Below are 13,753 nucleotides of genomic sequence, written 5' to 3' on the forward strand. Positions count from 1 at the left end.
TGTGTGTTAAGCACTTGGAACTGTGTGGGGAGAACCAGCACTTGGTGAATCTGAGTGGGACAATGCATGGATGGATGGATGGAGGATTAGGGATGTCAGAGAGAAGAATCAAGTAAAATAAACTCTCCTTTAATAAGAAACCAGGTGAGGCAGGTCAAAGGGCTTCCCTGCAGCCCATCTTAGGGATTCTGTTCCAGCCTCCAGAAAACCCTCAGCTTGGCACTGGGGCTCCTGGGGCTGGGACGGTGATGTCCACGGTGAGGTTGGTGTAGAGAGGCTGCAGCTCCTTGGAGAGCAGCGTGTAGCCCAGTGAGTTCGCGCCATCTTGTTGCCACCTGCTTTGGATCTCGGCCAGGATGCCAGAACTTGGGGGGGAGCAACAGCCTTGTGAGCCCAGGGCTCAGGGATGACCCAGAACCAGCCACCCCATTCCAACACTGACTCACCTCTTGGGACCCTGCTCATGGCTGTGGCCCAGCCCCTCCTCCAGCATGTGGTAGCGGCCAAAGAGCAGATGGGGTCGTGAGAGGAGGATCCCGTTTAGCTCCAGCCTTAGAGGGAAGAGGGCAGAGGCTAAATGCCTGTCTCCCCTGTAGGTTCCCCAGGCCACAGCGCAGCCTCCCAGGCCAGGGTGGCCCATGCCCCCCTCAGTCTAGGGCAGCCTGTAGTTCCCACACCACGGAGGGATCTGCAGCCCTGTGCTAGGCTCCCTAGAGCAAGGCCTCCCCACCTGGCAGTGATGTCATTGTCCTCACGATCCCAGTCCCAGTACGTGTTGGGAAAGCCATTTATCTTGAGGTAGTGAACTGGACGCAGGGCAAACACCCCTCCAAGGCAGCCTCGGTAGGGCAGCCTAGAGATGGCAGAGAGAGTTGGAAACACAAAGAAGTTCAGGTACTGGGCCCTGATCCTTTCCTGGCCAGGATCTCCAAGGTTAATTTCTGGGTTAGCCCTTCTCCACTCACCCCTGTGATAACCTCTCCTCCGACCCATACCCACTCCCTGAATCATCTGACAAGCCCATCTTGTGACCCCAATGATGGCCCCTTCCTGACCCTTACTTGGCCCCTCCTATCACTCATTCCCATCCTCTGACCTCAGTTAAAAACCTGTTTGCCTACCACTTTATTAGGTGCATCCTGACTCCCTTATTAATAACCAATTCCATCCCTACTTGGCATCCACACAAGAGGAAGATTCTTCTCTGTCTATGAGGTCTTTGCTCAAGCCCCATCGTCCCCTCCCTGCCTCAACCCCAGGGACCAGGGTCTGGATCATACATATGAACAGGGCACGATTCAGGGAAGAGCAGGGCCTGGCCAACAGTCCCCCTCCCTCCACCTACTTGTAGTTGAACTTGTCGATGGCCACAGACACGTGGGCAGGGAAGATGTCACAGATGTAGAGGTTGCGGTTGTCCTCTGGCAGTAGGTTCACATCGTGGAAGAAGACGCAGTCCCAGTCCTCTTCTTGCATGGCCTCCCAGAACCCCACATTGTGAAGCTTGCCCCAGTTGAAGGCAGTGTTGTTCACCTGGTGGACAGAGATGCTCAGTGCAGTCCTCATCAGCAGGCAATGGTGTTCTCTCACCTGCCAGGCCCCTCCTTCTCACCTTTTCAAGTCCTCTTCTCCTGCCTGGAACCCCTTCTTATTTCCACTGTGAAGCTGGAAAACCCACACTTGTCTAGAAAGGTACAATGTAAAGGTTACCTCCCCTGGGAAACTTTTCTTGGATACCCACCCCCCACCATCCTAGGCAGAGTCAGTAACTTCAGCCTCTCAGCTCTTCCTCCTCAGCCATCTTCAAGGTTCTCAAGGATCATCACCTTCAAGAAGTCATCTGAGGGAGGCAGAGTTTAGGAGTAATCAGGGACCACTGGGTCTGTTTCTGTTCTGACCAGACAATGACTGGGTCTGATGCCCAGGAACCATGAAAGGATTTGCCTCTCCTCCTCCTCTTCTTCCTCCATCAACATCATCATCATCATCTTTATCACCGCCACCTTAACTGTTACATCATCACTTATCATCACGTCCATCATCAACATCATCATATCTTCATTACCTCAACATAATCACATTAACTCCATTATCACTATTAGCATCACCATCACCATCACCATCATCACCATGAACACAATTATCACTATCACCACTGTCACCATCATTGTCACCACTGTTAGCAACAGCATCTTAACTGTCACCATAATTACCAGAATCATCACCATCAAAACAATCATTACCATCATCAAAATAATAATCATCATCATCATTATCATCATCATCATCCTATCATTTATTGAGAGCCTACTATGTGCCAGGCATTGGCCTCACTGCTATACATTCACTAAGTCGATTAATTTTTCTCACAACACAATAATGCAGGTGTTATTATCATTGTTGTCTCATGGGGAGAAAACCATGCACAGAGGGTAAGTTCCTGAAGTTTATTATACATAGTTATTCCGGCAACATGGGATGGATGGATGGATGGATGGATGGATGGATGGATGGATGGACACATGGTCCCACACTCAGATAACACATGTAGTAATGGACAAGACCAGGATCCAAACAAGCATCTAACTGATCCCAAACGCCTTTAATTCATCCCTTATCTTTATTGCCCAATCTGGTCATCCCCAGTCTCAGAGAGGCCTCAACTTCATGAAACGGAGCCTTTCCCACAGGCAGCCATTCAAGCTGATCCCAAACTCAACTAGTTAAGACCAAACCTATAGTCCTTGGCTCTGATTGCTACCAGTTCAAGATTTGTACTCATAAATCCAGCCTCCCAGATATTCTCTCACCCACACACTCTCAGCTCACAGTGGCAACTTCAGCTCTGATTGTTCCAACTCATGCTAAAAGCCCTCTGCCCTCTTGCCCTTCACTCTCCCCATTCCTGCCACACCTGATTCACCACATAGATGGCATAATGCAGTTGCTGGTGCTGCAGGAAGGGGTGCAGGTGGAAGAGCAGGTGCTGCAGGTGCTGGGCTTGCCCATAGTAAGGTACCACTATTGCTGTGTGGTGCCGTGTCCAGCAGTTGGGTGGCTGGTATTAGGTTCCCAGCTCCACCAGTGGGTTCTTTTCCACCACCTGCTCCATTGTCAAGTTCTCTTGGATCATCACCTTCAAGGGGCCACTTAAGAGAGGGAGAGGCTAGAGATGATCAGGAACCTACCCCAGAAACCCCACACCCCAGTTTTACTGGGTTGAATCATTCCCCACCCCCAAATTTCCTATCCACCCAGAACTTCAGAATGTAACCTTATTTGGAAATAGGGTCCTCAGAGACACAATTGGTTAAAACGTGGTTCTACTGGATTAGGTTTGGCCCTGAAGCCAATGGCTGGTGTCCTTATAAGAAGGCCTTGTGGCCCTGGCCAGAGCTTCTCAATGGTTAGAGCATTGGCCCACACACCGGAGGGTCACGGGTTCAATTCCAGGTCAAGGGCATGTACCTGGATCATAGGTTTGATCCCTAGTCCCAGTCAGGGCGAGTGCAGGAGGCAATCAAAGTCTTTCTCTCCCTCTCTCTCTCTTTCTCTGTCTCCCTCCCTCCCTTCCTTCCACTCTCTCTAAAAAGCAATGGAAAAAATATCCCTCGGGTGAGGATTAAGAGGAAAAAAACATGGACCACTACTCGGCTGAGCCCTTCCCAATACTCCTGACCCTCATAAACTTTGAGAGACAATGAAGGTTTAAAGACACTAAGTCTTGGGGTGATCCCTCATGATTCAGTAATAGATAACCAACTCTCTCCCCATCACTCCCAGCTACCAGGCCCACAGCTTCTGCTTCAGGGTTCTGACCACCCCCCCTGAAGCCAGCTCCCCAAAGCCTGAAGTGGGGGTGGGGGCATAGAGGCCTCCCACAGGCTTACTGATGTAGGTGAGACGACGGGGCAGTTGGGCAAATCCTCCCTCCTGCTGTCCACATGGTGGATCTGGCTGAAGTTGGAGTACACATCCTGGCGAGGGATTCCCGGCGAGGAGACCTGGACCACAAAGGGCAGCTCTTCTCCCACCTCTGGCTTGTCTTGTGTGAGGAAGCGCAAGGAGGAGGTGAAGCCATGGAGGTGGTGGTTTTGGCAGAGTAATGCCCCCATCATCAGCAGTTGTAAGCCCAGAAGTAATAACAGGAGCCCCCTCTGCTGTTCCATTCTGGGAATGAAAACAGGTCATTCCTCCCATTTTGCAAACCCCTCATTTTTTCACCATGGGTCTCAGTCCCAGTCTCCTGCAGACATCCTTCCCTGACGGGCTTTGCACACTCCCCAGAGGGGAGACCAGAGTGAGACACTTCCCAAGGCCACTCAAGGCCACATCATCTGTGCGGAAAACCTATCTTGTGAACATCTGCAGCCTCATCTCGTCAGCCTGGTTCAACACTTTGGTCACACTGGATGCCAGCTGGACTGCTCCCTTGGTCGGGCAACTCAACCTCCCTAACACTTGATGTCCTTGTCTGTAAAATGAAGCTTATTGCTGGATCAGGCTCATCGTGCCAAGACAGGCAATGTGCTTATGTCAGGGTGCGACAGGAACTCAACGTTATTCCAGGAATGGTCCAGGTTCTCTCTTATCTCCAACATTTTTAAAATATGTTTTTATTGATTTCAGAGAGGAAGGGAGAGGGAGAGATAGAAACATCAGTGATGAGAGAAAATCATTGATTGGCTGCCTCCTGCAAGCCCCCTACTGGGGATCCAGCCAGCAACCCAGGCATGTGTCCTTGACGGGAATCGAACCTGGAACCCTTCAATCCACAGTCCAACGCTCTATCCACTGAGCCAAACCTGCTAGAGCTATCTCCAACACTTTGCATAGAAGGGACCAGCCCTACTCCTGCTCATTCTGGGTGCCCTTCCCTTTCATGCCACAAGAACCAAGTTGCCACTAGGGGCTCCCACAGCCTCAGTATTCCCTTCAACCCACTCTGGTCATTGTGGATTGTGACTGTCATGTCAACCTCCCCCATCAGACTAGGGCAGCCGTGGGCAAACTACGGCCCGCGGGCCGGATCCGGCCCGTTTGAAATGAATAAAACTAAAACTAAAAAAAAAAAAAAAAAAAAAAAAAAAAAAAAAAAAAAGACCATACCCTTTTATGTAATGATGTTTACTTTGAATTTATATTAGTTCACACAAACACTCCATCCATGCTTTTGTTCCGGCCTTCCGGTCCAGTTTAAGAACCCATTGTGGCCCTCGAGTAAAAAAGTTTGCCCACCCGTGGACTAGGGGCTTGAGGAGAGCAGGTTCAGGACTGACTCATCTCTGGGTCCTCAGCATTTCTCAGCACAGGAGGCCCCAGGAAAGGATGATGATTGGATGGATGGAGGAATGAATGAATGAATGAATGAATGCAGATCTCTTCTCCACCTGACAGACTCCTACTCATCCTTCAAGAGCCAGCACAAATGCTCCTTATCTTGTCTAAGTCCTTTATTCTCATCTACACTCTGGGCTCTCCTGGTCCCTGGTATTTCTGCTGTCACAGCTCTGGTCACCAGAACTGGAATGATATGTATCTAGTTTCTCTCCCTCACCAGCCTGGGAGCAATGAAAGGGTAGACCTTGGGCATGACCCATCTGTGGGCCCCCATCACCACCCATAAAAAAAGTTGAGCACCCACTTATTTACCCATCTATAATTACTAAGCATCCAGGCATTATGGTGTGAACCAAGGAAACAACCAGAAACAAAATCAACCAAAACCTCTGTCTCCATGAAACCTACTTTCTGGTGGAAAAGACAAGCAAGAAAATAGATAACTTCAGATAGTGATAAAAACCTATAAATGAAAAGGGGAGTGTGGCAGGGTGATGTTACTATGTGCTGAGACTGTGGTCTGGAGCAGGGCCGAATATATTATGGATGTTAATTTTAAATTTTCTATTGGCCTCATTTATAAAGTAAAAATAAACGGGCACAATTTATTTTAATGTGACACTAACCCAATACATAAAAAATATTATTGTTTCAACATGCAATCAAGATAAAACTAGTGAGGGATTTTACATCCTTTTCTCACATAAAACCTTCTAACCTGGTATGAATTTTGCACTTACATTACAGCCCAATTCACACTAGCTGCCGTCCAAATAGCCATTAGCCATGTGTGGCCAGTGGGCAACATACTGAATAGCAACGCCAGGCCCAGAAAAGGAAGCCTTCCCTGAATTATGAGAATGAGATGAAGGTAATGAAAGCTTACTGTTCTTTCAATACACAGTAACTTTCCCGGTTAACTCATTGAGTGGGTACCATTATTGTCATCCCCACTTTACAGCAGAGGAATTTGAGATGATGCGTGGGAAGTGCCAAGAAGTGTCTGGCACAGGCGGACTGCTCACTCAGTGCTGCTCCCCCACTTCCACCGTCTCTAACCCCCACCCCCCAAGTTCTCCTCAGCAGCACTTACAACCTCTGGGCTTTATCATCCCTATCTCCCCAACCAGTCCGGATGCAGCGTGTCTCACAAGACGGGCCTGGCACGAAGGAAGCCTCCGGAAATGATGAACAAATGAATGAGTCTAATGACCAGGGTTTAACCCTTACAACAGGAGCCCCCCATCATCCGTCACTCTCAATCTCCCCGATCAAGGACCTCACTGGGTTAGACACAAGAGGAACTCACACAATAACACACAGCAGAGGGGGCTTGGATCTGGGGAGGTCCTCCGTTGTCTTGTTTTTGTTCTGGGGGCTTGTGCACCCGGGAACCCTCCGTTTCACGGGTCTCACCTGTCCTCCATCCCGAGCTCTGCCTTCAACGCCACCAGGCAGAAGGCGGGCGCATTGGTTACGGACCACACCTGCGCATCACCGCTAACGGGATCCACGCCCCGAGCCCGCAGCTCGTGGAGAGAACCGTAAACCCGACCCTATCCGCTCCCCGCACGCACCCAACTGCCACCCCGCGGGGGCGCACCTAGTGTCCCCTCGGAAGCTGTCCAGCGCCAGCGCTACCTCTCCCTTTCTCAACCCACCCATTTCTCCCCCACCCCGCAGCCTCCCCAACCGCAAACTCTATCATACTCCCAAGAAAGCACAAAATCTGAGAAACATCTTCCCCATCTTTGGAATAAGCTGCACAGTACACAGCGCGCTACAGAACACAGAAACCAGGAGCCCCTCCAGCTCCCGGCACAGGTGCAAAGTGGATCTGATTGGCCCCCAGTCTTCTGAGGCCGGTGGGCGGGGCGCGTGACGTCAGTGCGCGAAGCTCACAGGGAGTTGTAGTCTGTCCGAGAAAAGCCCGCGGTAGGCGGGTAGACCTGAAGCCTTCTGGGAGTCGTAGTCTGTTTACCCACTTCCGCGTTTTCTCGGAGCCTGTACCTACCAGTGCGGGTTCTGCTCAGGTGAGTGGTGGGCTGGACTCGGCCCTTTGTTTCGCTGCCCTGTAGAAGCTGGTGTTCTCCATGTTTCTCTCCCACGCATTCCGGTAGCCATACCTGCAGAGATCGCTCTCCTCTCCGTGATCCCCCAATGCCTGTCTCCCGGAGACCCTCTTTAGACTCAGCAGCTGGGTCTGGCTCCTCGTTCCCACCACCCAAGCTGGGTGCGGTGCAAGCGCACGCTCCTTGTCCCCTTACCGCCTAGAGGGGTCAGGGATGGCCTAGGGGGCGATCATGGCGGCCGTTTGAGCCTAGAGGAGGCGCCAGACCCAGCCCAGGGTTCAGGAAAGACTTGCAGAGCAAAGGACCTCAACTCTCCTATGGTCAAATGAGATTCCAGATTCTCTGCCTTAAGCCTAACCCTCTCACAGTTTTTCCCCATTCTTCCCCATCCCTCACCTCTTACCTACTAAATGGTCCTTCCAATTGTTCAAGCCAAAACCCTTGGACTTGTCGTGAGTCCTGTGTGTCTCTCATCCACTCCTCTCCCCCAACCATGTCTTGTGAGTCCCATCTGCTCTATTTCCAGAAGAGATCCAGAAGCCGACCACTTCTCTCTACTTGCACTGTCTCCCCTCTGCTCTGAGCCACCATTGTTGTCCACCTGGATCATTGCAGGAGGCTCCTCTCTGATCCGGGCTGGCCACTCTCCACCCTGTCTTCACACACAGCAGCCTGAGGGATCTTGTTAAAATATAAATCACTCCAGCTGGCCTGCGTGGCTCACTGATTGAGCGTTGACCTATGAGCCAGGAGGTCATGGTAAGATTCCCCATCAGGACCTGTGCCCATGTGTGGGCTCCATCCCCAGCAGGGGGCGTGCAGGAGACAGCCAATCAACTATTCTCTCTCACCATTGATGTTTCTAACTCTCCCCCGCCCTCTCTGAAATCTATTTAAAAATATTATATATAAATATAATCACTCTACAGCTTAAAACCACCCAATGATCCCTATCTCATTTAGAGAAAATCCAAGCTTCTCATCGTGACAATCTCCAAGGCCCTGACCCTCTCCTGTTCAGCCACAACACGCCCTCCAACCAACTGCACACAGGCGGGACCCTTCAGGTCCTTTGCATTTGTTAACTCTGGAACATTCTTCCATCCTGACCAAATGCCAGACCGTTTTGTCCTTCTGGCTTCCTCTCACATGACAATCCCTCCATGTCACTCCTCCTTATTTTTAAAGTATGGAGGTTATTTCTGCTTATCCATGTGTTGGTTCCTCCACTAGAACTGAGTTCCTGCAACCTTTCCTGTTTGTTCTCTGTGGTGACCCCAGTGCCCAGGATCCACTGAGCTGGTATTTGTTGAATGAATGTATGGATGGATGAATGGATGGATGAATGGATGGATGGATGAATGGATGGATGGATGGATGGATGAGTGAAAGCTTCATCTGAGATTTGAACGTGCTTGACCTGCACAGCGCTGAGGGAAGTGTTCCAGGCACTGGGTTTACTCTGGGCGCTACCCAGGCAGCCTCTGGGCGCCACCACCACCACCGCACAGATTCTATCTGGGTGCTGACACCCAGCCATTCCTCTACCAATGAAGTGCATCCTAGCCACCGGTGGGGTGACCTCGAGCATTGGGAAAGGGATCATCGCGAGCAGCATTGGGACGATTCTAAAATCATGGGGACTCCGAGTTACCGCCATCAAAATCGACCCCTATATCAACATCGATGCAGGCACTTTTTCACCTTATGAGCACGGAGAAGTGTTTGTCTTAAACGATGGTGGAGAAGTTGATTTAGACCTTGGAAATTATGAAAGGTTCTTGGATATTAATCTTTATAAAGACAACAACATCACCACTGGGAAGATATATCAGCATGTGATTAATAAAGAGAGGTGTGGTGACTACCTGGGGAAAACAGTACAAATTGTCCCTCACATTACTGATGCTGTCCAAGAGTGGGTTATGAATCAAGCCATGGTGCCAGTGGATGGTCATAAGGAGGAGCCCCAGATATGTGTTCCTGAGTTGGGTGGCACCATCGGAGACATTGAAGGAATGCCATTTGTGGAAGCATTCAGACAATTTCAGTTTAAGGCAAAAAGAGAGAATTTCTGTAACATTCATGTTAGCCTTGTCCCACAGCCCAGTGCTACCGGAGAACAAAAAACCAAACCCACACAAAACAGTGTTCCTGCGCTGAGGGGGTTGGGCCTGTCTCCTGATCTGATCGTCTGCCCGAGTTCAAAGCCCATCGAAATGGCTGCGAAGGAAAAGATTTCTATGTTTTGTCATGTGAACCGTGAACAGGACATACGTATCCATGATGTTTCTTCTACATACCGAGTGCCTTTGCTTTTGGAGGAACAAGGCATTGTTAAATATTTCAGAGAGAGATTGGATTTGCCCATTGGTGATTCTGCAAATAATTTGCTTTTCAAGTGGGAAAATATGGCTGACAGGTATGAAAGGCTACAGAAAACGTGCTCCATAGCCCTGGTCGGCAAATACACCAAGCTGAGGGACTGCTATGCCTCTGTGTTTAAAGCTCTGGAACACTCGGCCTTGGCCATCAACCACAAGTTGAATCTGATGTACATCGACTCCATTGATCTGGAGCACACCACCGAAACTGAGGACCCTGGGAAATTCCATGAAGCGTGGCAGAAGCTATGCAAAGCTGAGTGAGTCCTGGGGACCGTTCGCCCTAGTTAGGAGAATGACACTGTGCTGTTTCTGTAAGGATTTGATTGACCCAATTATTGAATTTTGCATTTTGAAAGGTAAAAAAAAAAAAAAAAAACACACAAACCCCACAATCCGGATCCACCTGTAACCCGCCTCCCTTCTCTTCTAGTCCAGGAGAAGCGGACCCTTCACACCCGCCCAGACCCCGCAGTGCGCGTCCTGCCACAAGGCCCGCGCCGCCCTCCGCCGCCCGCGCTCCGGCCAAGCGCTGTGCGGCACCTGCTTCTGCGCCGCCTTCGAGGCCGAGGTGCTGCACACGGTGGTCGCGGGCCGCCTGCTGCCGCCCGGCGCCGTGGTGGCCGTGGGGGCCTCGGGCGGCAAGGACTCCACGGTGCTGGCGCCGCGCCTGGGCATCGCGCTGCAGCTGGTGGCCGTGGACGAGGGCATCGGCGGCTACCGGGACGCGGCGCTGGCGGCCGTGCGGCGCCAGGCGGCGCGCTGGGAGCTGCCGCTCACCGTCGTGGCCTACGCTGACCTCTTCGGGGGCTGGACGATGGACACCGTGGCCCGCAGCACGGCCGGCTCCGGCCGCAGCCGCTCCTGCTGCACCTTCTGCGGGGTGTTGCGGCGGCGGGCGCTGGAGGAAGGGGCGCGCCTCGTGGGAGCCACGCAGGTCGTGACTGGTGAGCGCATGCGCGGTGACAGCAGGAGGGAACTTTGTGGGAGGGAGGGGCGCATGCGCGGGCGAGGGCGGACCTGACAGGGGCTGAGGCGCATGCCCGGGATGTGAAAAGGAGACCCAGGAGGATCTCAGTAAAAGGGCTGAGCGTGCCCCCCCCCCCCGCCCCCGCCCCCCCGAAGGCTCAGGGACCTGGTATGTGCGCGTCCCTGCAAGGGGGCAGGGCAGGCGTGGCGAGCTTTTGAGCCACTGCCATCACCCTGGTGCACACACACAGTGGCCAATAGAAGGCTGGAGGGGTCCCCTTAGGCCTAGGGCCGTGGTTCTCTGCATTTTAAAAATGACATTCTAGCCCTGGCTGGTTTGGCTCAGTGGATAGAGTGTTGGCCTGCGGACTGAAGGGTCCTGGGTTCGATTCGGTCAAGGGCATATGCCTGGGTTGTAGACTCAATCCCCAGTAGGGGGCGTGCAGGAGGCAGCCGATCAATGATTCTCTCTCATCACTGATGTTTCTATTTCTCTCTCCCTCTCCCTCTCTGAAGTCAATAAAAATATATTTTAAAATAACAATAATAATTATGACATTCTATAGGTTTCCCCTCCCAAAAGGAGGAGTGTGCAGGGGTGTCTCCCATCTGTAGTCTGAAACGTAACTGTGTCTTTTAACTTCTTTTCTCTCTCGGTTTGCCTCTCTCATTCTCTCTTACCCCCTCCCAGTCATCCCTTCAACAAGTAATTATTGACCACTTCCTGTGCACCAGATGCAAGCCATGTAGCCTCTAGCTGAGCTCCTAGCCTCGGTTCCCTCTTTTGTAACTTGGGGGTATTAATAACGCCTGGGCCCTGGAGATGCTGAGAGTTAGGTGAGTTATGTGTGAAGCACTTAGACCACAGGCCGAGAAGCAGTGACCCTGATACAAAGGTTTGCGGTTATGGTGCACAAGTCAGCCTGCTGCTGCCCGGCTCTCACATAATGTAATTACAACCTGAGAGGCGCTGCTAAGGAAAAGTACGCTTTGCGAGTTTGCAACAGGGGGACCTAGAGGAGGGAGAAAGGCGGGGGTTAAGGGAGCGTTTGGGAGTGAGCAGAGGCCTGAAGGCTGTGTGGGTAACCAGGTGAAGGGCGAATAGAGGTTGGGAGAGGTGTTCTGAGCCAAGGAAACAGCCCATCCAAACGCCCTGCGGAGAGGATGTGAGCCGATGGAGACGCCCTAAGAAGACCCGGGTTTCACTGTATAGAAAAGCCCAAGATGACACAATGCAGAGTCAGTAGGCGTTTAGCTTAAAGGTTCAGCCGTCTTCGGTGCTGGACCTGGTGCACTCGGCCCCAGCCCGCCGGCGCCTGCTCCCGCTGCGGGGCGCTGACCAGCCGCCCGCTCTGCCAGACCTGCGCCCTCCTGGACAGCCTGGACCGAGGCCAACTCCGCCTGGCCATCGGCCAGGGCCGTCGGGGGCGGGACGAGGTGGGGCCGGAGGCGGGGACTTCGCAGGAGCGGGAGCAGGTCCAGCCCCCAGCCCGCGAAGCCCCCAGCTCTCCACTGTGACCCAACCAAGGAGCGCCTGTAAATGACACTGTGAATAAATCCGAGTGACCTTTGCCCAGGGCTTCTGGGAGGGGGACACGACCGGTTGCCTCTGACCCTGCAGGAGCTGGGGACCTGGGCTCCAGGGTCTGAGGGAGGAGGGGGCTGAACAACTTTCCACTCCTGAGCGAGTGGGAATTGGGGGTGGGGGTGGGGTGGGGCTTTTACTACCTCTGACAGGTTCTCAGACAGTCCCAGCCCTTCCTGAGCACCTACTGTGCGCAGGCGTTTCCTGTTTGTCTGTAAAGGTAAATAAAGCCGCCCTATTTGCTGGGCACACGGCTCAGTAATCACGGTGCTTCTCTGAGCCCTGCGCACCCTGCAGGCCCGCCCCCTCTCATTCATTTGCATAATCTCATTAGCTGTGCTCTGAAGTCCCCAGGCTGGAGAGCGAAGGAACTGGGCTTCAAGACGGTGGAATTGCTCCTCACCCCCTCACACCTGAATCCCTCCTGGTGTTGGTGATGGGTGGGGAGCAGCTGGGTGGGCTCCCCAGACCTCAGCTTCCGGAGGCAAAGCTGAGTGAGCCTGGGTCCGTGACTTAAAGTCTGTGGGCTGCAGTTGCCTCCGCTGGAAATGGACTCAGAGGAATGCTGTGACGATTGGATAAAGGGTTTCATGAATGGTACGGACGTTCACATTAAGGTTTGGCCACCAGGGAGCTCTGGTGGTCAGGGTTGCTGGCCCGAGGGTCCACACAAATGTGAGGCCCAGAAGCTTCCTGCCTTAGGGGGCGTGGAGGGGGGGTAGGGGGCGGGGCTTGGTAATTCAGTCCCACTTCCAAGCTTTGCTGTGCCGGTTCCTGGTCAGGAACCCTTTCCCACCTTCCTGTGCAAATCCTCCAGGGTCCACCTGGGAGCTTCAGAGTCATCCACCCCGCCCACACCCCACCCCCTGGGCTGGCCCTCACCTGTGGCCATTCATGCTCTGGGTCTCATTTTTCCTAATTAGACTGAGTTTTTTTAAAATATATTTTTATTGATTTTTTACAGAGAGGAAGGGAGAGAGATAGAGAGTTAGAAACATCGATCAGCCGCCTCCTGCACATCTCCTACTGGGGATGTGCCGGCAACCCAGGTACATGCTCAGTCCAGCCGAAACCAGTTTGGCTCAGTGGATGGAGCATCGGCCTGCGGACTGAAGGGTCCTAGGTTCGATTCCGGTCAAGGGCATGTACCTTGGTTGGGAGTCAGAGCTGAGTTCAGCAGCATCGTGGGGCGGGAGACAGAAATGGAGTCTGAGGCTACTGAGGCAGTGAGGACTTGAGAGGACAAAATCCTGGGGACAAGGGAAGAACAACATTGAGGTGAGCCCGCATTGTGCTCCTCTTTTCCTCTGGGAAAACAAAATGATGTTCAGGGTGTCCTCAGAAGGGCGGGTACCATAAATACCTCACTTAGGACCCAAATAGATTTACAAGTTAGAGTAAGG

General features: G+C 52.5%; 3 protein-coding genes across 3 annotated transcripts; 2 read left to right on the top strand and 1 right to left on the bottom strand.

Moving 5' to 3' along the window:
* Positions 1-211: 211 nt before the first annotated feature.
* On the bottom strand, positions 212-4,115 carry LOC139000333 (beta-1,4-galactosyltransferase 3-like). The gene is made up of 6 exons (XM_070402565.1): positions 3,891-4,115; positions 2,915-3,058; positions 1,346-1,533; positions 611-853; positions 447-551; positions 212-365 (listed from the first exon to the last, which is right to left on the bottom strand). The coding sequence occupies exons 1-6, from the start codon at positions 4,113-4,115 to the stop codon at positions 212-214; spliced, it is 1,059 nt and encodes a 352-aa protein (XP_070258666.1).
* A 4,797-nt stretch (positions 4,116-8,912) lies between these two features.
* LOC138999618 (CTP synthase 2) lies at positions 8,913-10,103 on the top strand. The gene has a single exon (XM_070401789.1). The coding sequence runs from the start codon at positions 8,963-8,965 to the stop codon at positions 10,058-10,060; it is 1,098 nt and encodes a 365-aa protein (XP_070257890.1). The 5' UTR covers positions 8,913-8,962; the 3' UTR covers positions 10,061-10,103.
* On the top strand, positions 10,092-12,283 carry LOC139000334 (cytoplasmic tRNA 2-thiolation protein 1-like). Its single transcript, XM_070402566.1, has 4 exons — positions 10,092-10,099; positions 10,235-10,743; positions 10,922-10,950; positions 12,071-12,283. The coding sequence occupies exons 1-4, from the start codon at positions 10,092-10,094 to the stop codon at positions 12,281-12,283; spliced, it is 759 nt and encodes a 252-aa protein (XP_070258667.1).
* Positions 12,284-13,753: the final 1,470 nt, after the last annotated feature.

This window comes from Myotis yumanensis, unplaced genomic scaffold (assembly GCF_028538775.1).
Source record: "Myotis yumanensis isolate MYYU_CA2020_CCGP unplaced genomic scaffold, mMyoYum1.0.hap1 SCAF_23, whole genome shotgun sequence".
NCBI classification, from domain to species: Eukaryota; Metazoa; Chordata; class Mammalia; order Chiroptera; family Vespertilionidae; genus Myotis; species Myotis yumanensis.

Excerpts from the sequence above, each read along its gene's own strand:
- LOC139000333 (XM_070402565.1), bottom strand. The coding sequence starts at position 4,115 with ATGGGGGCATTACTCTGCCAAAACCACCACCTCCATGGCTTCACCTCC. Across the intron at positions 3,059-3,890 it reads CCGTCGTCTCACCTACATCA|CCACCCAACTGCTGGACACG; the intron begins GTAAGCCTGTGG and ends ACCTAATACCAG. Across the intron at positions 1,534-2,914 it reads CCATCTATGTGGTGAATCAG|GTGAACAACACTGCCTTCAA; the intron begins GTGTGGCAGGAA and ends TCTGTCCACCAG.
- LOC138999618 (XM_070401789.1), top strand. The coding sequence starts at position 8,963 with ATGAAGTGCATCCTAGCCACCGGTGGGGTGACCTCGAGCATTGGGAAA.
- LOC139000334 (XM_070402566.1), top strand. Across the intron at positions 10,744-10,921 it reads AGCCACGCAGGTCGTGACTG|GCTCAGGGACCTGGTATGTG; the intron begins GTGAGCGCATGC and ends GCCCCCCCGAAG. Across the intron at positions 10,951-12,070 it reads CCTGGTATGTGCGCGTCCCT|CCCGCCGGCGCCTGCTCCCG; the intron begins GCAAGGGGGCAG and ends ACTCGGCCCCAG.